General features: G+C 41.0%; 1 protein-coding gene across 6 annotated transcripts in view; it reads right to left on the bottom strand.

The window, feature by feature from the left end:
* Positions 1 to 813: 813 nt before the first annotated feature.
* ANKRD17 (ankyrin repeat domain 17) overlaps positions 814 to 25,728 on the bottom strand; it is a 96,109-nt gene continuing 71,194 nt past the window's right edge. For 5 of the 6 annotated variants that reach the window (XM_049815330.1, XM_049815334.1, XM_049815333.1 and 2 more), the window contains 19 exons: positions 25,166 to 25,314; positions 23,634 to 23,745; positions 23,312 to 23,457; positions 21,130 to 21,272; positions 20,162 to 20,375; positions 18,940 to 19,115; positions 16,775 to 16,937; positions 15,908 to 16,003; positions 14,614 to 14,730; positions 13,636 to 13,807; positions 12,422 to 12,869; positions 11,852 to 12,007; positions 11,437 to 11,586; positions 9,257 to 10,905; positions 7,162 to 7,359; positions 5,811 to 6,059; positions 3,693 to 3,868; positions 3,200 to 3,364; positions 814 to 1,413 (listed from right to left, as the gene is read on the bottom strand). In XM_049815330.1, coding sequence (XP_049671287.1) covers positions 1,354 to 1,413; positions 3,200 to 3,364; positions 3,693 to 3,868; positions 5,811 to 6,059; positions 7,162 to 7,359; positions 9,257 to 10,905; positions 11,437 to 11,586; positions 11,852 to 12,007; positions 12,422 to 12,869; positions 13,636 to 13,807; positions 14,614 to 14,730; positions 15,908 to 16,003; positions 16,775 to 16,937; positions 18,940 to 19,115; positions 20,162 to 20,375; positions 21,130 to 21,272; positions 23,312 to 23,457; positions 23,634 to 23,745; positions 25,166 to 25,314 — 4,739 coding nt within the window. In that variant the 3' untranslated portion in view covers positions 814 to 1,353. The remainder of the gene's footprint in view (positions 1,414 to 3,199; positions 3,365 to 3,692; positions 3,869 to 5,810; positions 6,060 to 7,161; positions 7,360 to 9,256; positions 10,906 to 11,436; positions 11,587 to 11,851; positions 12,008 to 12,421; positions 12,870 to 13,635; positions 13,808 to 14,613; positions 14,731 to 15,907; positions 16,004 to 16,774; positions 16,938 to 18,939; positions 19,116 to 20,161; positions 20,376 to 21,129; positions 21,273 to 23,311; positions 23,458 to 23,633; positions 23,746 to 25,165; positions 25,315 to 25,728) is intronic. The other variant, XM_049815331.1, reaches the window with a different exon arrangement.

Below are 25,728 nucleotides of genomic sequence, written 5' to 3'. Positions count from 1 at the left end.
CAACAGATCACACTGGCCCTCGCTTGTCCTGCACAAAAATACATTCCACTCGTAGATCGAATTTAAACCATACAGACACAAACTGTATGGGAATCCTGACTGGAGCTGTTTGTCACTGCTGACCGAGTCTTGCCTCACAGGACCCCCGAGACTTTGCCTCCTGGTACTCCTCCTCATTCAAAGCAACTGTGAGTGAAGAATGTGGCAGCTATTGACAACAACTGTAAGGAAATTCTCACTTGGACTTCTCCAAATAAACCTACACAGGGTGGTGACCCAGTTTGGAGCAAGACATCGTCTACTAGAACCAAGCCACTTACTCTTGAAATAAGCCTTCCTTCGAAGCCGGTTTTCATCAGTGAAGCTCTGCTAAAACTCCAAAACTCTCATTCTTGAACTAACACACACCAAGGATCTATGTTCTGAAATGACACTTGGGAGGCAAGGGAAGGGACCACAGGAACAGAAGCTCTGGGAGCACTAGTGAAACAGAACAGACCTTGCTGCATCAACCCAACTGTAAGAATAATTTTTAATAGACGCTGCAGCATGATACATTTCCCCTGTTTACCGGGCAAGTAGGGGAGTTCAGTGTGGAGATGAGTCTGAATGTGCCAAAAGGCTGTTTTCTCAGGCGCTTTTTGCTGAAAAGCCTTTCATGGAAGGAAAATGAAAACCCTTAATATCTTGTTACTACTAATGTATGCCTTATCAAAAAAAATCCAACACACATTTGGAAGAAGCCCTCCGATAATGCCCTTTTTTTTTTTTTTTTTTTTTTTATAAGGTACTTAAATTACACAAGTAGAAAAGTTATGCTTATTAATAGTTTAATGTATGAAGGAAACATCCAGATTTCTGAATATGAAGGTACATATCTCACATTAATTTAAGTCTACATAAAGTAGAGCCTCTATACTGACATATTGAAATTTACTTTCTGCTTAGCCATTTGTTATGTAAACAATTGTACATTTATTTGCCATTCTAAAACTTCAGGATCAAGTTTACATAATTTTGCTAAATTTCTGTGTTTGCTCAGAAGCAGTTTACAGTACTAAAACCAACCAGCCAAAGAACAGCTTCAACAGAAAGTTATGTCAAAAAAAAAAAAAGAGAAAAAAAAAAAAGGAAAGGAAAGAATAAAGGCTAACTAAGTTGAAACGTATGATGGTGGGGAATGGGCGGTCACAATGTTCACAGAAAAAGGTCAGTTAGTAAGTTCTTCTGCAAAAAGCCTACACACTTCAGTCAAGCACATCAGTAGAATGATCTGGGAGCACATAAACTGTTTCTGCCGTTTGTGGTTTCCTCTGCAAAAAAGGAATCTCAAGGCTAGCAAGTTGATCCCACTCAGCCAAGTTGGTTCATATGCACACTGTTCATGTGAGGCGTCCAAGTTCCAGTCCACACCTGAAAGAGAAAGCTTCATTTAACACCATGCTTTAGGGCTGCTCAGAACAGTTCAGAAGTCAAAAATCACCCTACAGTGCTTATGGTTTTCACTGCACCCAAGCAGAGCCCAACATCAGACAACACAGCAATCCACCATCAAACTACACTGAGCTCCTTTCAGCACTTGTTTCATCCTGCTGTAATTCCAGTGAGAAAAGAGGGAAATGGTGTTTTAATCTTTCTGCCTGTACCTTTTCCCCTTGGCCCGAGTGTCCATCTTACTCTTCCTTTCTACTTAGTGCAAAAAAATACATTCAACCCAGCCTGACCACTTTCCATCACACCACAACCAAAGAGAGAAATCAATGCTATTTATTTATGCCCACTAGTTCCTCCATGGCAGCAACACTAATGTAACATGTATTTTACTGTTCCAGGGGAAAAAATGTATCCCTTAAGACCCAGGGAAATAAGTACTCCTTCCAAACATGCCAGGGCAGCTGTCAAGGAGAATTACCAGGACTCTGTATGTGCAAAATTATTTGCAAGGACAGCACCTAAGACCTCCAGCTTTCAGAGAAAAATAAAAGACTACCTCTCCTCTTTTCCTTATGAAGCTCAGACAATCAAGAACTTGATTTCTGGCACCCTGAATTATTTTCCCACAGTGCATACCAACACCCTCATCTCTGGGGAAACCCAAGTATAGTAAAGTAAAGCCTTCTTTGGGGACAAAGTTTTCTTATTAAACCAGAAGTCGCCTTGTAACAGTCAGGAGCCACTTCAGAGCAATACATGAACTGGAGCTAAAGAACAGACCGCCTCTTCTTCTGCACACCTATGCTCTGCCAGAGCCGGGAGCTGTTGCTTGCAGCTTGGATGATTCCCAAGCAAATTAAGTCCTGAAACATCTTTATTCAGTAACAGTATAACAGAGCTCAGTGTATAATTAAAAATAAGCACAGGATGTAATATAACAAGAGCTACTAATGATCCATTATAATATTAGTTTCTGGCTGAGTACGAACAAGAGGTTTAGGGCAACATAATCCCTATACCTGGATTGTATTCAGTGGACAAGCCTATAATCCAGGCAAGATCAGAGAAGCAGACAGAAGAGCTACTTACTCCCTTCCTACCTGAACTCCTAACACACACTGAAGACATCATACCTTTCAGTGCCCAGCCATCAATCCTTTAGACCTATTGCCGTTTTCCCTTTTTGGGAAGGGATAGCTTACATAACAGCAAATAAATGGTTTTTCTCACAAAAGCAAATTGATTGTGTTTTCCCAAATGCAGAACTGCACAGACAGAAATCATGATCATTTTGAGTAAAATATACAGTGTAAAACTATCTTTACTATCCAGACTTGCCTACAACACATCATCAGAAAAGCTGATCTGCAGCAATTGACTTTGATTAAATAGGCAGCTTCTCTAAGCTCAGCTAGAAGCAAGCTTCTCGATTCTCAAGCACAAGTATATTGACAGAAGTAACAACAGCACACTCCTTTGAACTGCATTAACTTAGCGATGCTCATTTCTCCGGACAACTTACACTTATTTTTGGAGTGATGACTAATGTTTAGAAGGTGTAAGCAAGCACATACAGTGCTCAGGGCTGCAGTGAGTAGGGGGGCTGCATCAGCTCCTTAGAGACAGGAGCAAAAGAAGAAATGCTACACTGTGTTTTCATACTTCCTAACAGCGTTTTCATACTTTCTAACAGCTAGGATCTTATCTTCACCGCACTGTTTCTTAAGTTGAAACAAAACTGCAAATATAAAAATTGAAAAATTACCGTCTGAGGCCCGTTATTTTCCGTGGAATTTGAAACCATCTTTATCAGCGAGTTCCAAGATGGGTCAGCAGCATGAGGCCCGTTAAATATAGGGCCTCCAGTACCATCTGTGATGGGGGCTACAGGAGGAATCATTGCATTCCCATACACAGAAAAAGGCATACCCTTAAGGGGAGGAAAAAGCAAGAATCAGTATGTATTCATAAACACTGCTACTACTGCACACAGAGAATGACAAAAGGGGATTCGTGTTAAAGAAATTCTCAGTCTGAAAGCAGTAACGAAATGCCTGCATTTAAGAAAAACTTTTCTATGTGGGACAAGTTATTTTTTATTAGATCTAAGCTTCTGCAATACCGTAAGGGCTAGTCAGTGTTTTATCTTACACACACTCAACCACACAGTGAATGATATCCCTGCGTTGTTCATCTGCCCCACACACTGACACCACAATCAAGCATACCGTGCATATCAAGTCCAAGAAGGTCATTACCCCAACTTTTGGGAAGTCCATGTATCCTGCAGGAACGGGCTGATGGAATGTACCGGAAGGCGTTACGATTCCCGTGCTGTCTCTCTCCATGGCTTGGTGCGAGAACACCCCTGGATCAGACATGGGCCTGTGGATCATGTGGCTCCCCATTCCGCTGTGACACCAGTCCACTTTATCTAATGACATAGAAGACACAGCAAGAGCATTATACACGATACCCACTAATCATCTATTTTCCAGCCTAAATGTCTGCATGCTGTAACGTTTCTAGAAGTGGCATTTGCTCAGCCTGCAGTTCCTGTGCATCTACCTGCATTAAAACTTAGGTGCGTGTGGGACAGAGAGCATCAGGAACGGTACCTGCACATCCCACGGCAGGAGCCTTGAGCCAGTGCAAGGAGTTTTGAACAGTTATATGGAACCAAAGTGTCACCTCTGCAATCTTCCTTCATTTGAAAGGGAAGGCTGACATTCGTGGTACCTCTTCCTCCTCCAAAAACCTAAACTCCTTGCGCATTTGGTGCTGTGAAAGGGGCATGTACGCTATGAAGACTATTTGCTCTACTTCGTTACTGTTCTTTCATGAATCATTTCATGAATTAAGAGACAAAGAAGTACTTTTCAAAAGCAAAACTACAAAATGACCAGCTGGAGACCTGTGCTCACGTTCTAATTACATGAATTCATTCGAGGCAGCTTGGTATTGTCAGTACAGTTCAAACCTCAGACATCCAGAAAGCCAATTAAAAAAAAAAAAAAAAAAAAAAAAGAAAAAACCCAACAACAAAAAAAACCCAAACCCAAAACATAAGGAAATTATATTTGTAGGGCTGGAGAAGGCATACAGAAACATTTCCAAAGCCATCCTAACATTCAACAGGAAAAGAGCCAATCCTATTCTGAACTGAAAATCAAAATGTTGAAGTAACTGAACAAAGTAGAAAGAAAGAGCATTCCAAAAGCCAAGACAGACATAAAGGGCAAGTTTTACACGTAGACAATGCAAATAAAAATATTCTGTTTCTAAAACCTTAATGATGAATAGCCTCTCCCTACACAGATGGGGAAAAGACCACTAGTGAAGTACAAAATGGTTTGGGTATATCCTATCTATTTTGTATTTGGGCAAAGCATGTGCACAGTCAAGTCTATTAAAACCTTAAGCTGTTTGGACTTCTCAGTCAGGCATTGGAACAGGTTGTTCAGAGAGGCTGAGGAGTTTCCATCCTCAGAGGTTTTCAAGATCAGATTGGATAAAGCCCTGAGCAACCCGGTCTGACCTCACAGCAAATCCCATTTTGTGCAGGAGGCTGACATGACCTCCAGAGGTCCCATCCAACATGGTCTCATTTTCTGTCGCCCTCATCCCACACAACAACAAAAAACCCCCTAAACCAACCAGCCAACCACACACCCCCGCCCCCAAAACAACGTAAAAAAAATTCAGCAGTCTCCTATAAATTGCATCCAAGACTCCTGAAGCGTTTGCTGAAAAAAGCTGTCCCATTAGTAACTTAAGTTTTTAATGAATTCTGAAATACTGAATTCTGTGCGACTACAGGAGAGCCAAGAGCCTTGCATTAGTAAAATGCAAACGGCATGACTGCAAGGAACAAAGAAAACTCAAATGTGGAATACTACCAATTCATAAAAACATAAATTGCATGATCCTCAGCACAAAAAGCTTGATCTTGGCTACAAATTTAAGTTAAAAATTAACTCCTATTGTACAAAATAATCTGTTTATCTACAGAAAGAAAATACACAGTTATCTTCAGACATCTTAATTTCTCCTCTTCCTAAATCCAGTGATCCTCACTCAGTTCATCCCCGTAAACCCTGTGGTTTTATTTTCCCCATTATTTCCTGCTTCGAGTAACAAATGTTCACAGCCAGGGTGTTTCAGAACCCTTGACGTTTTCTGAGACCTTGTTAAAACACAATTAAGTGGATAGGAGGGCAAACAGAAGTCCCTGCTCCATCTCCTTTGGAAAGAGCACTCCTACATTTTGAGGCACTCACTTCTGCATCGTCCTTCAGCTCCAAAGGCAGGTTAGGAAAAGACAATATTGCGGTCACTTGCAAGAGTGCACAGAGACATCTATTAACACTACGTACCTTGATTGCCACCTATACCTTCGAAGGACCAGATCCCACTATGTCCCACTGGAGCAGCTAAGTTGCTCCCAATAACAGATGGAGTAGATGTTCCAGTTTGTCTAATACGTGCAGACCGTTCAGTCCCAATCGGAACAGGAACTTTTCTGTCCTGAGAAACATTACTGGGTTTTTCTGATCCCAAGGACACTGCTGAAGGGGTGGGAGATGGTGCTCTTACGCCAGAAGACACCGACTGAGCAGGAGATTCTGCAAGAAGAACAATGAGAGCACTTTGTAATTGCAGCCAGATCCTCTCAAGTCACCACAAACCTATCCTTTAATGTCAAGCCACACATCAAACAAGTGGAAATGTGTAGTTTGTTAATGGCAGATTCATACAGCAAGCACTTCAGGATAATTTTAACGCTTTTACTTTTAGATCAGAGAGACATTCACCGTCGATTTAGTCTCTTACATAAAATGATTATCATGCCCTGTCAGCTCAGCTACTGGACATACACCACAACCGATGACAACAGACGGTTCAAAATCTTAACTAAGCATTACTCTCTATCAGCAATAGAGGATTTGAGGATTATATCTAAAAGCATAGCTGAAATAAACCCATGTTGTTGCTGGGCTGGTTTGGGTTTGTTTCTTCTTGGTTGGTTTTTGGTTGTTGGTTTTTTTTTGGTTGATTGGTTGGTATTTTTTAATCCCGGTTTGTTGTCTGTGGGTTTTTAGTTTTTCGGGGTTTTTTTTGTGGGTTTGGTTTCTCATTATTTTTGCCAGTAAAACAGACTAACTGTTCCCTGACTGAACCAGCACTCAACAGTTTGTCTTCTGTCCAAAAAATTCCACTGCACAGCCAAAACTGCAGGGGCCAAACATGGAGGAAGGTACCAGAACTTGCCCTAGTATTTTCTCCTGGAATACATTACACAGTTCTAAGAATATAAGAAAAACTAAGCAATCACCACTGTCGAGTGAGCCTTAGTAAAACATCATTATGAGGTTTACACAACTCACGCTTGGAATATTACCTTCGCAAACCAAAGAATCAACCTCTTCTTTGCAAGATGACTAAAAGAATGTCATATACGTTAACAGGCCAAAGTTAACTGCAGCAAGAATAAGGAACTCCGCAATAGCATGACCTTAGCTACTAAAAAAACCACACTAGAGATCAGAACTTGCACGAGAAAATTTTATCTCAAAATCTGAGATTGCATAAGGGCTTGAAACATATCTGAAAACCTTAATTTAAAAATCAACACAACTAGAAAAGCCTGAATAAAACAAGCCGTGCATGAGGCCACTTTATTTGTACAATAGCTTATCAACTAGTTTCCCTCTGACTGGAACTCACCGTTTGATGCTGATGAACACGGAGGCAATAAACTAAGTGGGGAAAAATGCTGTCTGTTAAAATTAGCAGCTGCAGGTGCTCCGCCAAGAGGTGTCCCAGGCGCATACATTTGACCTCCCGAAAGGTTTGAGGCAAAATTACCCAGGTGCGTAGAAGAAGGTGTTACAGAAGCATAGGGTGAATCCATATTGACAATACCTATGAGAGAAATTGGCACAAGTAAGGCCCAGCACTCCAAGATCTCTGTGAAGAGGTCACCCATATCATGGAAATAATAAAGAAGGAAGGAAAACATTTGTCCAATTAACTGGGGGGGTTTTACTATTTTCCGAAGAGAACAGGGAGTCATACCCTTCATACTCTGCAAGTACTGACAGTATGTGACAGTTGTGCTGTATATATAAATGAAAAATGATTCTTATGTTATCATATAACCCTGATACCTACATAACCCTGATCATATAACCATCATCAGATAACCCTAAAGCAAAGAAATTAAGGGACTATAATAAATGTTCTGATATAACTGGACATCGGAAAAGTAACTGAGCGTTTTATTAACCCGTTATTTAAATTCCTATGTTTACAAAGTATGACTTCATACAAAGAACAGTGGAACTAATACTAAAGATTTGAAGACTTTCTCCATTATTTTTTTATTTTACAGAATGATGTCTACATACACCATGATCAACACTGAAGTGTTTTTTTCCCCAATCCTGGGATACATTTTCACTTGCTTAAGAAACTGATATTTTATTAAGACCAGGTGGCACCAATCGGCCAAGGTATTCAAAATATAAGAATTACTACCTCCTTAATGTTGTCCTCAATGAAGAAAGGGAAAAATAAAATCTTAGGATTTTAAGTTTCAAAACATATATTAAAGAAGCTTGTTACTACCCAACTGCTGTGGCAGTTGCATCTTTCTCCTACTCGGAAAGCATGTGACAAAAGATTTAAATTTGTAGTTTTAGTTAGGAGAAAAAAATCCCCAAAACCCCTTCACCATTGACAGGCAGAATAACTAAGCAGCACAGCACCTGACTCCTCTGCATCAATCATTATCAAGATCCAAACTTTATTTTTTTGTCAAATTCTGCAGGCTCTCAGGGCCTACTTTTCCCTGAACTGACGTAACACTTTCTGACTCTATAATAGACACCTCCAACTTAACCTGATGTGCCTGCAGCCTTCCAAAAGGGAAATTGCTGAAATAAGAGCAGGACTGTGGTTAAAGCACTGCTTTCACTCAGGAACTGACTGGCATACTCAAGTGATAGACAGAGCATGAGTGTGCCAAACTCAAAATGCTAAGAGTATGTTAGTTTGACAAAATTCACAGAGAGCACCTCAAAAGCTACTCAACACCACGATACTCACAAAACATGAAAAACCTGGCTGCTACATCTCTTGATTCATAAACAAAAGCTACATAAACAACAACTCGCAGGTCCTACTAAAACAGGCACAGAAAGCACAAACCGTGTGCGTATGTTCTGGAAGCTACAGAACAAGTTCTGTGACAACCCCTTGATCTCTGCGCACAACGCTAAACGTCTCGCTACAAAACTCAGGAAGTCAATGCAATTAAGGTTTTTGATTGAATTTAACAGTTAAGAGAACACACCTCTTAATACAAACACAAATTTTTTTATCATCCTAACACTTTCAAGACACTGCATATTTTTCTGCAGCCTCAGGACAAGCAGCAAGTTGTCACAAACTAGAATACTTATTAGCTGGTGGTAGGGAAGGGATGCAGAAACAACAGTGAGGTGTTTTGTTATATCGGCTATTGCAGAAGAGTAGATTGGAATGGCAGAAAAAATGCCTCGACTTTTATCAAGTTCATCAGCTGCAAAATAGTTATTAGATTTGACAGATGGCACTTAAAAGGAAGATGAACTCAACTTTGCTTACAGAAACAACAACAAACTATATTACAGCACCCTTTTGTTGCAGGGCACAGTGATTTACTATAAATCACCACAAAAGCCGAGGCAGACAGTATCACATGTTCAAAATATGAGTTATGCAGGAGTTATTATTTAAGTATATTATTAAGGTACTGAGTGTAAAAACACACACTTACCTGAGGGACTTGGAGCTGGCCTCTGTAACGATGGCCTAAAACCTGGGGCTTTGGAAGTATCAGACTGATGTAAAGGATCTGAATTTGGCAAAAATGAAGACTTTCCTGATAGCATAGATTCTGGTGTTGTCTGAGATGAAACAACGGAACCACCCCAGAAGGCATGAGCAGACGTAGGACTGTTTTCAAACAACGTACTAAAGGGCCCAAATGGTAAAGTAGCACTGAAATTGTTACCCATAGACTTGTTTGCTGGATGGGCTGAATTCTGAGAAGCACTTTGTGTACTTAAGGTAGAAGGAAGCTGCACTGAAGAAGGAACACTGTGGGGCCTTTTGATGTGATTAACGTTGAGGACTGCGACGGAAGAATTTTGCACAGGAGCTGGATTCTTATGGACGCTACCGGTTCCATGGACAGGTGGTCTGATGGCCGGGGTTTCCATCTTCGCTGCAGGCTGAGAAGACCCCATTGATGTCTGAGACATGGGATAGGTCATTGGAGCATTCGCTGGACCTGGCACAGGAGCGGATGAGCTTGTTGCTGCTAAATTTGGAGGCACAACCATTCGAGGATCTGGTGCAGGAACCTGAGGCTGCTGAAGAGGGGGTCTTGCCTCTTGCAGAGGAGCTCCCGGAGGCTGCTGATGAGCAGGGTGCACAGATGAGCTGCCAGTACCAGAACTGGGCTGCCTACTGCTGGTCGAGCTGTTTGTTTCCACTGCTGGCGGACTACCCACTTCTGGATCAGACGAAGGTGCACCTTTATTGGGAGAGCTTGATGCACAGTCGGAAGGACTGGTTCTGGAAATGCCTGCTGGCTGCGCAGGAGGAGAAGGAGATGAGGGGGAAGATGCAGGGTAGTGTTCTTTGGCAGTAGGAATTGGATACGTGGCATTCGTAGGCGCTGTGCTCGTGTTACTCGCCGTGGTCGTCACTGTGGTCGTCGTGGCGTTTGATGTCTTCACGACCGTGACAAAAAGCTGTCTTCTGACTGAAGGTGAACTTGGACTGCCATTTGCAGAAGAACCAGGCACAGTAGAAGCCACTGAACTTGTTGTAGCTGTTGGACTAGTTGTCAAAGAACTTGCTGAATTCACCTGAGAACCGCTGCTGTTCTGACTGTTATGGCGAGGCACCATGTGAGGTTTCGGTGAGTTGGTAGCTCTTGCAGGGCTCAACGGCCTAACAGGAAACGGACCCCATGTGGACTGAGCTGGTGGGAAAGTACCTCCAAAGTGTGTCATGGGCAATCGAGGCGGACGGATTTGCTGGAAAGTCTGAGCAGCGAGTAAAGCGTGTGCAAACTGTGGAGGAGGATATGCTAATGGAAGAGAAACTTGGAAACCAGGCCGCACGTTATTCACTGGGTTCTTAATGGTTTTGTGAGTGGATGCTGAAGAAATCGCAGGCACGGTGAGCGCGGAGGCAGCCTGAGATGTTGACGAAGCAGCTACAGTGGTCACTTTGATGCCCACGAGAGAACTGTTAGCAGCTGTAGTGGTGGCAGGTGTCGACAACCCTATTTTGGAGTTTGCAGCTGAACTTTTCAAACGGTTCTTTGGAATAAGTTCATCAATTTCCTTATCTGGATCCTTAATCAGAGCATTGATCAACTGCGTGGCCTGTCTGGTTGATTCTGTGCCACCCCTATAAAGAAGATGGAAGGGAAAAAAGAAAGTGCATCTAAAGCATTTATTTACAAACATTATAGCAAAGCACCTCCAACACGTGATCCAGCCTGTCTTCTGTCATGCTAACAGAAACAGAAAAATAACTCTTGATCTCAAGACTGAGCTTGGCATGTTCTTGCTGCTAACAATTATTTAAGAAGCTGAAGTTGAAAACTCTAACTCCTGAAAAACCCAAATGGTTAAAATGTTTACTTCCCTAAACACACCTACATATTTAGCCATGTCTAAGCTAGTCTAAACACAGGATCCTAACGTTTATGCTCCACCTTATCTCAAAAGTCGTCTTTTGTACAAACGCGATGGTACCAATTGGCAGTTGCTCTTGGTTTCCTCACGCCATTCATCTCCCTTGCCTCAAAGAACTGACTGTCTCAAACTGATCTTTTAATGGACAAGGAGGTCAAGCCTTTTCATTTTTCTATACAGAACAGCATTCTACAGTTAAAAAAATCCCCACAGAAACAAGTAAGTTAAGCAGCCCGCTTACCTTATCGTTATTATTCTATCTCCAGTTTTGTCCTTCTGTTTGTCAATGTCTATGTGTGCTCCCGTGCACTCACGTATCGCATTGATGTTACATCCTCCTCTGCCAATGACTCTGGAAATTACAGTGGATGGAACAGAAACCTTCTTGGATCTATAAAAAAACAAAACAAAACAAAAAAACAGAACCAAAAACCCCAAACAACATTAACTGGGAAACACTTCCATGGCACGAACCAGTGGGTAGGTCGGTCAAAATCATGTTATAATTTGTGATGCAACTGTGTAGCAGTACTTTTGTGAAATCTACCAGGTCCACTAAGAAGTTGGTCATTCAGTAACCCCAGAGAGGGCTACAGTAGATAAAACATTCTGACAAAGGACAACAACAAGGGGGAATTGGGGAACATTTTGCTTACCTTCTCACAACTTCCTTCCATCCTTCTTCCCTTTTCTGACCACGTTTAGGACTAGCAATGGTTAGCTTTCCATTTGGAGAAGAAAGGGGAGAAGGACCAGATTTTGTGCAAGTAGACAAGGAATTACTCGTCACTTCACTAATAACTTCAGACAACCTTTAAAAGAAATTAATTGCTGTCATTGTACAGTCAAAAAAAAAAAAGCCCAAAACACCCTAAGGATTCATTTTGCCCATTCTCCAGCTCCCCCAACCCATTTTTCTCTTTTTAGCCCAAAAGCAGTATGTTATTAGAAGTTGCTTGAATTGAGATTCTTACATCTCAAAGTTCCCCAACAACTCTCTAATTCCAGATCCATCATGAAGTTTCTTGCTTCAGAACCTACTATCAAGTTCCGAGTTCACACTGCAACAGTGTTTATGCTCCTTATACCCACTAGAGCAAGGACACACTGCCTCATCCACTTCCTAACAACTGATTTAAGAATGCAAGTTCACAAAGACAACAGCGCATCGCTCACATGTAAGGCAACACCACCTTGAAACGGCAGGCACAGTCACAGTGACTTACTTTATGGATGATTTGCCAGTAACTGCTTTCCTCTCATCCTTTGGACAAGTGACAAGAACCGATGGTTGCTTTTTGTTGCTCTGTGTGTTAGTAACAGCTGTGGAAGAATGATTGTCACTTTTGTGGCTGCTGTTGCTATTGCTGCTTTCGTCGCTACAGCTGGAAATCCTCATATTGTCACTATCACCACTTTCACTAGTACTGCTGCTCTTAGATTCACCATTAACTTTTTCTGGTTGGCTATAGGAAATTGGGAGTTGATCATCAAATATAATCTGAACGTTATCAGGGGTTACTTTGTTTTTCCTGTTTTTCCTTTTGGAGCTTGTTGTGGTGATGGTATTATTCCTCTTCCCATGGGAACCCGCTAACGTTGTCCAAGTTGCAGATATACCTATGGTAGTTGTAGTGGTAGCACTAGGAGGCTCCATAGGGACCTCTGGATCATCTGAGGGAAGAGCAAAAAAAAAGTACTAATGTAGCTGGCTTAACGAAGCTGGTTTGGACATCTGTAAAACTATTATTTATGTCATACTGTGGAGCCTCTCCCCACGTTTATGCTAACTCATGCAGAACATCATTCTTGTCTTGGAACAAATGCAGTAACAATTTAACAAATGTGAAATTGAATTCAGGCATGGAAAGACAGACACAAACAATTAGGAGACATAAATAAGCATATGAAGCAACATAAAGTTGTCACATGTCTTCCCTTTCTTCCAGCATATCAGAGCAAGGAAAGAATCAGTGAAAACGATTTCTCAGTATACCACGTGAAACTCATTGCCATAATATACAAAAGAGCCAGGTTTTGATGGGTATAAGAGAATGATACATATTTGGAATTTACATACTGCCAGTTTTTTCAGCTTATCATTATTATCATTCTGTTTGTGAGCTAAAAAAAAAATTAATTGACCTGGTTTGAAGCATTGGGACCTGGAAGAAAAAAAAAAAACAAGCCAACACCATCCCCATGGTAAAGTTAACCCATAACTCTCACTGAAGCTGCTGGCAGCAGTTCCTTTGCACAGCAAGACACCAAAAAAAGCCATCATGCTAATCTATGGGCTTAACAGAAAAGGTAAACAAAAATAAAGCTCAGCAAGTCATAAGAAAGCTTGTATTCATGTTTTGACCAGAAAAGTAATTTTCAATACTGGGAGTAAAAATCAAGGTTGTGTTTCAAAAATAAGGCAAATATTTTAAGTCACCTTCAGCTTTTAGCTTCTCTTTCTCCTGAGCAGCTTGAAGTTCAAAATTCTCTTTATTTTTTGCTTCTATTTCTTCTAGTTTTCGTCTTTGTTCTTCTTTTTTCTTCCTCCTTTTCTCCTTTCTTTTCTCTCTTTTGGCAGCCAAAGCTAGTCTCCTGCTTTCTTCCCTTAGCTACAAGTCAAGTACACAGAACAGTGTTACAAGATGTCCCGTGCACTTCAAGAAATGCAAATGTTTTCTATTTCTTAGGAAGCTGAACTTGCATATTAGACTAACATATTTACAAAATAGAAGCTAAATTCTCTATGATCCTTATTTTTCTGTATTTACTTCGTCCAAACAGATTGTTCATTCATGTTAACAGACGGTTAGTGCAGAAACAGAGGACAGACACCATACAATCTTAAGTCAGAGTTTCCCAAGACGCACTTTCAGGAATCTATGTGTAACCTTGTGTGTCTCAGCAGTACAGTCCAAACACCATCTCCCTTTCAAAGATTAGAACATGGTTTCAGCTAGCTTGAATATAAAGCGTGTGCTCACCTGGCACTATACTTTGATTTTTCCATTAGATTTCTACTACAGTGCTATGGTCCCTAGTAACATAATTACTACATTTTTTGTTAATCTTTAAGACACAAAACATGGTTTAGGACTAAAACCCATACCCATGTGACTCGAAAATGCCCATCTATCATGCACTTGACAAATAATTATACTCAGAAATCCTTCTTTTGGTACAATTTTATTTCAGAGGAAATAGTTATATTGGAGTTTCTTGATCCAATTTCTCTGAATAATAGTCAAAAGTTCAAAGATTACCTTAACAACAAGATGCTCAACTCTAGACACTCCAATTATGGTAATTACACATACTTCTTTACTCTAATACATACTTTCACCTATCTTATAATCTTGAAGGAATGTGAAATTGGAATTTTATCCAATATTCAGAGCTCCAAACTCTTTCAACTTGCCTTCTCCAAGTCCAGTTCCTCTAAAAGAATGCTTGCATTTTTGTTGGCTTCAGCAGCCTGTCTATCTTTGGCTTGAACAATTGATTCCATACACAGGTGGCACTTCTTCAGCATCTCCTAAAATGATAAAGTACATCAACCCTCTTTGAAAAAGTAACACTGCATGTGTTTGAATATAGGAGCACAAGCTTACACTTGTAATTTAATAACTGTTGCATTACTTGCACAAGAGATTTTTTTAAGGGAAAACTTTAAATTCCCTCCAGTAAGCTCCTCTTCATGCCCAACCCTGCAAACTGATATTCCAGTCACAAGTGTGATGTGCAATCAATAACCTCTGTCTCAGTGTGCTGTAAACAGTACAAAGACAGTTCATAACCTATGCCCATTATCAAGACCTAACAAGTTTATGAAATAAAAGGCAAAGAGTGTCTGAAAGGTGAAGCAACTGCAGAAATAAAAATATCATAAAGCAAGGCCGCCTTTTTTTTTTTTTTTAAAGACACTTGGGAAATACGTAAGTATTACAGTACTTCTCAAACCTATATTGGCTTCATAGCAGTAAAAATGTTTAAATTTATAAGGTGTCTAGTATCATGGAAACGGACAGTGGTCATAGCCACTGGCAATAAAACACATACTGATTTGAACTCAAGTGCAGTGCAGTGGATCAGCGAGGAGTTAGAAGCATTATGACCATATTTCTGCACCAGTTGCTATTCTCATTTTTCGTACTACAAAATAGTTTTTGCCCTGTTATTCTGGACTGAAGATAAACCAAATAAAACTGGACCTCCACAGGGAAGAGCAGCAGTCCACCAAACAGGCTACAAGAAACCACTTTTCTGTCAATTATATTTTCTGTCTTCTTTCCAGTACAAACTTATTTTTACAAGTTTGTGAATCTTAGTACTTAAGCTCACACATACTCCTAGCAGAAGTTCATTCTGCTACCTCCACCCCACTGCAAAGGCCATCATAAATTCAGTACAAACTTGCTCAACAGGGAGGAATGTAGAGCAGAGTGAGGTAGTGACAGGGAGAATACTTGAAAATAAGCATGGGCAATAAATAACACCACGTTTACTACCATTCTCACAGCACTAAGGCACACAAACTTACTGTGGCCGCGTGCTCCCATTTTTTGCAACATTTTTTCTGAAAAATTCCATTGGGACTTATCATATGGTTGAAATCTGGTGTGCCAGGAAGCTAAAGACTATTCATAGCATGGACTCTAAAGCTGAGCTACAGCTTTATTCCTTCTCAAATATTTTCTTTCTTACAATCTTACCTTATCAGTAATTGTTGCTATGTATCTCATGCATTCAGAATCTGATGGAAACTGGTTTACTTCTTTCACTAGGTAGCGCACCACTTTCACATGACCCTGAAAAAGAAATTTCAAGGACAACATTTTCTATCAGGCCAGCTGCTTCTGGTTGTTTGCTAAAAAACACTTTAGTCCAAGCACTCATTGCAAAATATTTATTTTCAACTCCTTTAAAGCACGCTCTCAGCACTTTTTTTTTTTTTAATCTTTATCACCTCCTGAGGTGATGTTTGTGAGGGATGTTTCTTCACATTTATGGGAAGAGAAGGCAAGCAATTACAGTACCTGTTGTCAAGTTGCCCTTACTCCAGCCATACTTTCACATATTTCTACCTTTTATTGTGGTAGCTTTCAAATGCCCAGCTGGCAACTTAACAGTTGCAGGTTCCTACAGTCATTTGCAATATCTGAAGTACTGCAGCATTTGAACTACACTCCCTTTCTAACAACAATTCTCTCTAGAGTCAAATCAGGATAAACTTGACTTTTTTTGGCAAAAGCGCTCATCCTCTCTTGCATAAGAAACCAATCCCAGTTCCCCCCAGTTCTATCGCGTATTCCCCCTCTCTGCACAAACACACTACAATTTTCACCTCTTATACACATGAGAACCAGCCTCAGTTAAATGCCTATAAAGCAAATTTTAACTAGAATTTAACACAGATATTATACAGGTGACACACATACCTATTTCTGAAGATTGACTGCCAAGTATTAAAATTAGTTGACATTTTTAAATACATAGTTTGTCAGCTATGTTCTCTTTATAACAACTGTGTAGGGATGATCAAGACAATACTAAGACCAAAGCTGAACTTCATATTCTACCTTTCGAAAGGCTGCCATAAGAGGAGTTATTTTCCTGTTATCAGCAGCATCCACATCAGCTCCAGCTTGAACTAGCAGTTGGACAACATCTAGGTGCCCTCCATTTGCTGCCAGCCACAGCGGAGTATTCCCCTTCTTGTTACGCACATCAATGTGAGCTCCTCTACAAAAACAAACACATTCAATCAAAACTCTGAACCAGATTTTTGTTTTGTGTATCACCTGGACTGGCAAACTGGACATGCAACACATAGAACAACAGGTTAAAATTCAATACTCATTTTTACATCAAACATACGCATTCATAGAGTGCTTCAGGCTCCAAAATTACATTTTTGTTTCTTCTGATGATGTCAAGAGCCTCAACTCAGCCTAAAGACAATTTTAATACTCTAAATCATGCTGTTTGTCAGCTTTCTCTGAAGCTTCACCAACTGCTTCGTTAACTCCCATCCATCAATACACTGTATTCTTCATAAGCTTACTCAGAACAACTTATGACATTGCAAGTGCAAGCCAACAACCAACGCGACTGCTTTGAAAATGACATATTCAAAAGCTACCCAGGAAATGTAATTCCACTGAATGTGCATCATGATCAATCTAAAAAAAAAAAAAAAATAATTAAATCATCAAGATGTATGTTTAGTGCACATCTTCTGTTGGTGAAGGACTTGACCATCTAAAATGGCTGTGTGTCATGATTATGAGTACCGCATATGTAAACTGTACAAGAAATTGTTTATTTCCAACATTCATGATTCAGTGAGACAGGAAAAACTTGAGTTAGTCCATTTGGGCAAAAGCAGGCACTTGAACACCAACAAGAACTTCAGTTTTGATAAATAAAAATACATATCAAAGGTTGACAGACACAGACCCTTTCCCATTTCCTACCCTGTAGTGTACATTGGGAAATCTTATTGTATATTGGGAAAGATTAGTCTAAGTAAAGCCATATTCAAGATAAATTTTTCTTCAAGCAGCACATTTGCTGTATTGGGTTTGTGTGGCAAGGTTTTGGTAGCAGGGGTCGGGAGGGGTTACAGGGGTGGCTTCTGTGAGAAGCTGCTGGAAGCTTCCTCTGTGTCCGACAGAGCCAATACCAGCCAGCTCCAAGACGGACCTGCAGCCATCCAAGGCCGAGCCAATGAGTGATAATGGTAGCGCCTCTGTGATAACATTTTTAAGAAGGAAAAAGAGGTTGCGGGGGGCACAGAAACAGCAGCCGGAGAGAAGAGTGAGAACGTGTAAGAGAAACAAGCCTGCAGACACCGAGGTCAGTGCAGAAGGAGGGGGAGGAGATGCTCCTGGCGCCGGAGCAGAGATTCCCCTGCAGCCCATGGTGAAGACCATGGTGAGGCAGGCTGTCTCCCTGGAGCCCAGGGAGGTCCACGGTGGAGCAGATATCCACCTGCAGCCCAGGGAGAGAGGACCCCACGTCAGAGCAGGTGGGTTCCTGAAGGAGGCTGTGACCCCGTGGGAAGCCCGCGCTGGAGCAGGCTCCTGGCAGGACCAGTGGATCCGTGGAGAGAGGAGCCCACGCTGGAGGTTTTCTGGCAGGACTTGAGACTCCGCGGGGGACCCAAGCTGGAGCAGTGTGCTCCTGACGGACTGCACGCCGTTGAAGGGACCCACACCAGAGCAGTTCGTGAAGAGCTGCAGCCCGTGGGAAGGACCCATGATGAAGTTCGTGAAGGACTGTCTCCTGTGGGAGGGACCCCACAGTGGAGCAGGGGAAGCATGTGATGAGTCCTCCCCCTGAGGAGGATGAAGCGGCAGAAATAACGTGTGATGAACTGACCGTAACTGCCATTCCCCGTCCCCCTGTGCTGCTGTGGGGGGTAGGTACAGGATCAGGGAGTGAAGTTGTGCCCAGGAAGAAGGGTGGGGTGGGGAGAAGATGTTTTGAGATTTGGTTTTATTTCTCATTACCCTACTCTGGTTGATTGGTAATAAATTGAGTTCATTTTCCCCAGGCTGAGTCTGTTTTGCCCATGATGGCAATTGGTTGAGTGATCTCTCTCTGTCCTTATCTCTAGCCACAAGCCCTTTGTTATTTTTTCTCTCCCCTGTCCAGCTGAGATGGGGGCAGTGATAGAACAGCTTTGGTGGGCACCTGGCATCCAGCCAGGGTTAACCCACCACACTTGCAAATACAGTACCTGCTAATGAGAAGCTCGCAGAATTTGTAGTGCCCTTTGTCTGCTGCAATGGTTAAAGCTGTATCTCTTGAAGAAGGTACTGGAGGAGCATTTACATCTGCACCTTTGTCCAGCAGAACTCTGCCCACTTCTGCATATCCACCAGAAGCTGCTTCCATTAATGGTGTGAGACCAGTCTAAGACAAGCAAGCAGGAAAGATAAGCAATTAGTTGGGGGTAGGAGGGTTTACCTGGGAGCCAGGATTTCTTTCAACTTCCAGCAATATATTTCTAGTTCTGATGTATGGATTCCAGTTGTTACCTGGCCAATTTCATAACAAATTAGCAACATTTTGAAGGTGAGCTCATTTTCAGCTGACTTGAGAAGAGCTTCCACCAGCAGCATGGTGGCCCTCTGCTGCTGCGCAGTGCTAAGCAGGACTCAAAGCCCAGTGCTGTCAGTTTCTCAAAACTAACCCAACCAACCTTGAACAGATGAGCATCATCAGCATTAAGTCCCATAAAGTGCCCATTTTATTATACAGATGATGCAAATCACATTTACTACCTTCATTAGGAGATCCTACATAGCAACATCCAGGAAGCACCTGGCTAGGTCAAGAGGACCCGTAACTTCAGCAAGAATACCTAGCAGCAATCAGTACAGTGCAGGTCCTTTTGAGCTCCTCTGTGGCAACCATTAAGTACAGTGGAAAGGGAAAACGACATGCCACATTTGTAGGAGGTCTTCCTCCCCCCCCAATACTCTAGTCATTTTTCTAGTGTACAGCCTTTCCTCCCATTGAAAGAGTTGGGGTCAACTGACGGACTCTCAAGCACACATATCCCCTTTCAATTCTGCATCTCCACTGTGGATATAAGCACCGGGCCAGACAAAACAGATTAGACCATGAGCATACTTAGGCCAAGATTCTAGCTATTTCTGAATACATTACAACCTTCTATTTTTATTAAGTTAATGGATTACTATTCTTAGGGTTGTAAGCACCTGAAGATATATTAAGGCTTCAGAAGAAACACTTATTTTTGATTAATTGTGTAACAACCAAAACACTAGCCCGTAAGTGCAGCCATTATTTTTCTTTACAGGACATGGTTCAGTTCAGTTAACTGAACTACAGAACTTAACTTGTACAAAAGACAATAAAATCAGATAACCACAGCAAAGTGATGACTTACAAGCATCTCTTTCTGGAGACTTACTCAGCTGTCTGCTCCTTACCTTAGCTCTATGTTCCACATTAGCTTTTCTATCAAGCAGCAGGCTAACCACTTCAGTTCTGCCTTGGAAACAAGCCAGAGTCAGTGCTGTATTCCTGTTGGTCTCTATCTGGGCATTTATATCAGAGCCCATGTCCAGTAATAGCTTGACAGCAGCAGTGTGCCCATTCATGGCTGCCAACATTAAGGGAGAAATTCCCAATTTGCTACCAGTTCTGAAAGAGAAAAAAGAAAAACCAAAAAACTCTTTAAATCATAATCATGTTTCTGAAATGACTTTAACAAAACTAGTGAAGGCAGAGTACTTACCCAAGACTCAAAAATCAGCTACAGAGCAAGTATTACTGAAACTACAAGAGGTTCTCCACAGTAGCATTGCTTAGGACAAATATTTCTACTTAAGAGATACTGTGCATGTTACCTTTTAATTGCTGTAAATTTGAAGGCATCTCTTATGAGGAGCCTAACTTTGCTTGGACCTTTCATTAGACTTGTGCAGCGCACAGCTGAGCTATTTTCTACCTCCCAAAGGATGCAAAAGCATTACTTACAGGCATACACACACAGAAAAAGCTGTCATTTAACTACACAGGGAAAGCAATGAAATCACACACACACACACTTTCTTCGCATAACCCAGAACTAATTTCAATCCAGCAGGCCAACCAGAGGAAAAGGAAAGATTTCTGTCTTTGGCACAAGACGACTGATCATATGATACAGGAAAGAATTTTAAAAAATACATAGAGAAAGATAAAAGTTAAAAGAGCATTTAGAAAAGCACAGTCAAAACCTTTCGTTTCTAACTTAAGAGGAAAGAAGCCTACTACAAACTAAACAATATATTGGTTGTGATCACGTAAGAATAGTAAGATTTTGCTCCACATAGTTGTCAAGTTGTCAAGAAATTCTTCTGGAGAGGGTGATAACTACAGAAACCGTGAGAGAAGGGGTGAAAAGGGAACTTGCCTGGAATTTATTTCTGCCCCAGCATTTAGCAGAATCTTGATAATGTTCACGTAGCCACCAGAAGCGGCGAGGCTTAAAGGTGTGTAATCAGAAACATTCCTGTGCTCTTTGTTTGCCCCTCGAGCTAGCAGCAACTCCACCACCTGCAGTGTTTTAAGAAATAACATCTGGTTTTCTCCCGAACTTGCAAATCTATCCAGGGCAAATCTTTTTGAAGCCTAAATATACCGTTGACATCTTCCAACAGTAAGAAAGTAATTTTACTCAGCTGCTTCCATATAATCCTCGCCTCCCTGAACAGATGAGGCTGCAACTATGTTCCCAAAGCCACTGTAAAACCTCCTTTAAAATCAATCACGATCACGCATTAGCATGCTTAAACCATTCATACCAAATTGTGTAACATAGCGAGAAAAAATTGAGATCTTATGATTATTTCAGCTGTCTTTAAAGACTGTCAAAACCAGATTCATTTTGAATACGGTATACAAGATAGTCTTGGGATTTGCCCTCTCCCATTTTAATGCTCAATTCGCTACCAAGTTAAAAACTCATCCTCAAACTGAAGCTGCGGAGCAAACAAGAAAGCAGTTGCATGCTTTTGTCTTCTCTGTTTACACCACTACATTGAATGGTGTATAGCTTGTACAGAGAAATCTCATGCAAGAGCCATCAGAAAAATTAACATTTGCATCCCTTGCCGGTTTTCTCTGTACATTAACAAAAAAAACCACAAAGAGTTCTTACATTATTCCTTCCTTACAGATTCATTTACAACCCAAACAATTCACAGCTTCCCACATTCTACATGAAGCTTACATTCTGTAATGAAGTTTCTGCAAAAGACTTGACAAGCAACTAAACTGTATGGCTACGTAAAATCAAAATGAACACTGAGGTGAAAACCCACTGTGCCATCTTCAGTGCAATGTTTAATTTTGCACTTTCAACTTTTAAACATAAAACACGTTTAGAATAGACCCACACAACTGAAGCCAAGGGCTTTAAAAGCAGAGTATTTTTCCGTGAAATCACAGGACAAACATACTGCCAAATACAAAAATTGGGGCGGGAGGGCATCCCGACATCATCTCTACTGCCCAAAGCCCAGCGTTTTCCCATCTTCTTTACCAAATAACATGAAAGAAAACATGATGCATTCCTCCAAGAAATACTGTTTGAGAAACACAGATCAATCAAATCCCTAAAAAAGTAAGCGTAAATTCACATTTGCTGCATGAGGTTGCTGGCCACAAAGGCTGCTATGACAGACTAAAAAGCAGGCCTTGCCCTTCCCCAGAGAGCGAGCATATGATTGTCATTGCAGCTAATACTCCACAATGTCTGAAATCTTCCACATGGCACTAAAATAGGCCAGAATAGCTACAAGTTTTCAGTAAGATTTTGTCTAGTGAAGTAATCCCCTTTTAAATGCCCCACTATCACTGTTAAGACAATCTGCAGAAGCAGGAGAGGTATCTCCAACCTCATTAATTTCCAGATGGCCACAGAGGAAGGTGATCCTGCACCAGATTATACAGCTTCCACTGCGGCTTTTGCAATCCAAATAGTAGAAGCATTAACAGAATAATACACTTAAACTTTGTAACAACCATTAGAAAAAAAATCAAAATGCAGATTTTGTAATTAAATCACAGAATACAGTATTTCACATAACATTCAAAAAAACATCGCCTACGTTTACTTTTGATCAATCATTTGAAAACTGTTTTTTCACGTTTTTAGTCAGAGACACTGGAGTCATCTGCAGTACTGCGATATCCTACGGCCTACACAGAATCCATTACAAAACCCTCTTGACTCTTACATGGAACTGATCCGTGTCTAACTCCAGCTTTGTGACAAGAACATTCATTGCATTCACTTTCGTATCTACATCTAATTATGCTGGTAAAAGCCCCATAATGAGCCACTAATGATTACAGTCATGAGGTCATCTGCACAGCACCGGTCCAGCTTATAAAAAGAAAAAAGCAATCTGTATGGGACACACTGCAATATAGAACTTGGAAAACATAAAGCTCTCTGCATTCTTTTTAAAATACACCATCCTGAAACAGAACAGTCAATTAAGTTACTCTAACTTTTCTGGTAAATTGCTTTAGTATACTGACACTATGTGATCTATACACTGCTTTTGAAGACTTAAGTTTTACTTCACCTCTTGTCTCCCTCCTGAACAAGCCAAAGACAAGGGAGTGTCCTTGGTTCTCTCAGACTGGGCTTCAATATCAGCTCCATTATCCAGTAAAATTTCAACAACACCCACGTGGCCAGCTGTAGCAGCCAAAATAAGCGGAGTAAACCCTGAAACGAAAAAGGATGTTTGAAGAGTCCACATTCATAGCTTAAGTGACACAAGTTAAACCATCAGAAAAGCGAGCCTAAAAATTTCACATGAAGACAATGCTTATGGTATATTTATTTAGTGTGATACGCTGGAAAACCAGAGAGAGTCGGTACTGCTGTAGGGAGATACCTACCTTTCTTGTCCCTGTGTTCAATATTAGCTCCTCTCTCTAGCAGTGTTTGTACTAGCTCTTCGTGGCCACCAGCACAAGCAAGTGTCAATGCCGTGTCATGATTACTCTCAGTCTAAAGGAAACAGACATCATATATACAACAAGATAAATATTTCCTTTTTCAAGTACAACCCCTCTTATATTGCATATTAGCCCAAGTACAACTATACCTGTGACAAAATAAAAAGCTTCTATAAGCTTAAGACATGTCTATTGATTGCCTCACAGTTATCTTTTGTGTTCTTCATAACAGGATTCTACTTCGCAAGTCAGCTCTGTTAGGAGACTAGTGAACAACTCCTGACAAGAAATGAGATTCTTCAAGAACTGAGATCTCATCTGTGCTTTGCTAACTACATCACCTTCTTCACCGCTGCTTGACTGTGACCTTTAGATGGTACCATGAAGGTAAGAATTCTGTCTTTAACTCTCAGTGTTGCCCAGGCCCCTGTAAATGACCCCCATCCTATTTGAAAGAGCAACTGAGAAACTCGGAGAACTACTGGCACTATTAGTTACAGCATAGGAACTGACTAAAGTGACATCTCTCCCTTCTTAAACAACAACAAACACCAAAACAACAAAAACACCCCAAACCCCCACACATCTCTTAGCTGCTATGAGAATTTAGTTTTACTTTACTTTATTATGACCCAGGGTAATTGGCAACTAATGGTAAAGTTGATCTGCCTTGGTGTCTACCAGCTAACAACTACGCAGGTCAGGTTGTGGCAAGAGCTCCTGGACATGGTCACAGCAGAAACCAAGCCAAGTACCACGAGCCAAGTAGCCAAGCCCAGCTTTCCAGACATTTCTCCCCCTTTCTCCACAACTATCTCATGCCTCTCCTCTTCTCCACACCGCCCATATCTTAGTCACGTTATGTATAGTCTAGGGCTATGCATATACGTATGCTAGTTAGCATATGTGTGCGCTTTTTTTTCTGATGGCCAGCTAGCTGCAAGTCAACATAAAAGTAGCCCTATTTAAAATTCCTTTCGATACAGAAATGCCTGTTCTTTAGTGGAAATGACAGCTTGCATCATTTCCTCTTGTTAAAAAATTTGTTAGTTTCAATACTTTCATACTTCTGTCAAACTGGGAGATTGTTGACCAACAACTTCAAGCACCACCAGAAACAACAGTGTGCAACATGTTAAGCCTTATTTTTGTCTTAGGATACCAGGCCAGAAGAATATTTGATTTCTGTCAGAAGACAACTTTGCCATTTCTCATAATCACTCCTGACAACAAAGAAATAAGAAATCCAAGTGTTTAGTCATTCAAAGACCTTCTCTGTTGTTCAGCGAGAGCACAGAGGAAAGTGGGTTGCAACTCTCCGGGGAGTTGTACAGGCTTTCTAAAAGCAGCAAATCAAGCCTCTAGAACCCAATTCGTTATACAACAGAGCTGTTTACCACCATTGAATTATTCAGGATGCAGAAGCAAAAGAGCTCCACACATCTGTGCTGCATGGACAATTGCAGGCTTACCTGTGCATCGATATCTATAGCAGGGTAGATTGGCAGCATGGCTGAAGGAGAAATGATAGGACTCGGAGTTGGTGTCTGAGGTTGGGAGACAGAAGTTGCAATGCTGTGGGTAGGTGTGTTTGACATTGCAGATGCTCTTCCGCTCACTGCTGTTGAACAGAATAATTACACTTAGTAAAAGCAAAACAGTTTACTTCAAAAGCTAAATGTGACAATAAATGGACAGTGGGACAGAACTCCCACCGACACACAGAACTCCTTAAAAACTTCATTTTCCACAAATACGTATTTTACACTTTTAACCCAATCTTTGAACTTTAACTTTTTGAATTTAATAACTATGAAAAAGGTTATCAGTATTCAATCAAAGAAATAGGAAAGTATCAGATTGGCATGTTTTCTAGAAGCCCACCACAAAAAAAATTTTTTTAAAAAAAACAAACCCAAAAATCTTTCCTACAAGTCAGCCATTATTTGGACCAGGAGTTCCATACCTTTAGAAACATAACCGCAGCAAAAGTCCAATCAATGGGCATCTATGCAATTTTTCTTAAAACAGTTTG

This window comes from Accipiter gentilis, chromosome 12, assembly GCF_929443795.1.
Source record: "Accipiter gentilis chromosome 12, bAccGen1.1, whole genome shotgun sequence".
NCBI lineage: Eukaryota > Metazoa > Chordata > Aves > Accipitriformes > Accipitridae > Astur > Astur gentilis.
The sequence above is the reverse complement of the archived record's forward strand: the minus strand, read 5'-3'. Positions and strand labels throughout refer to the sequence as shown.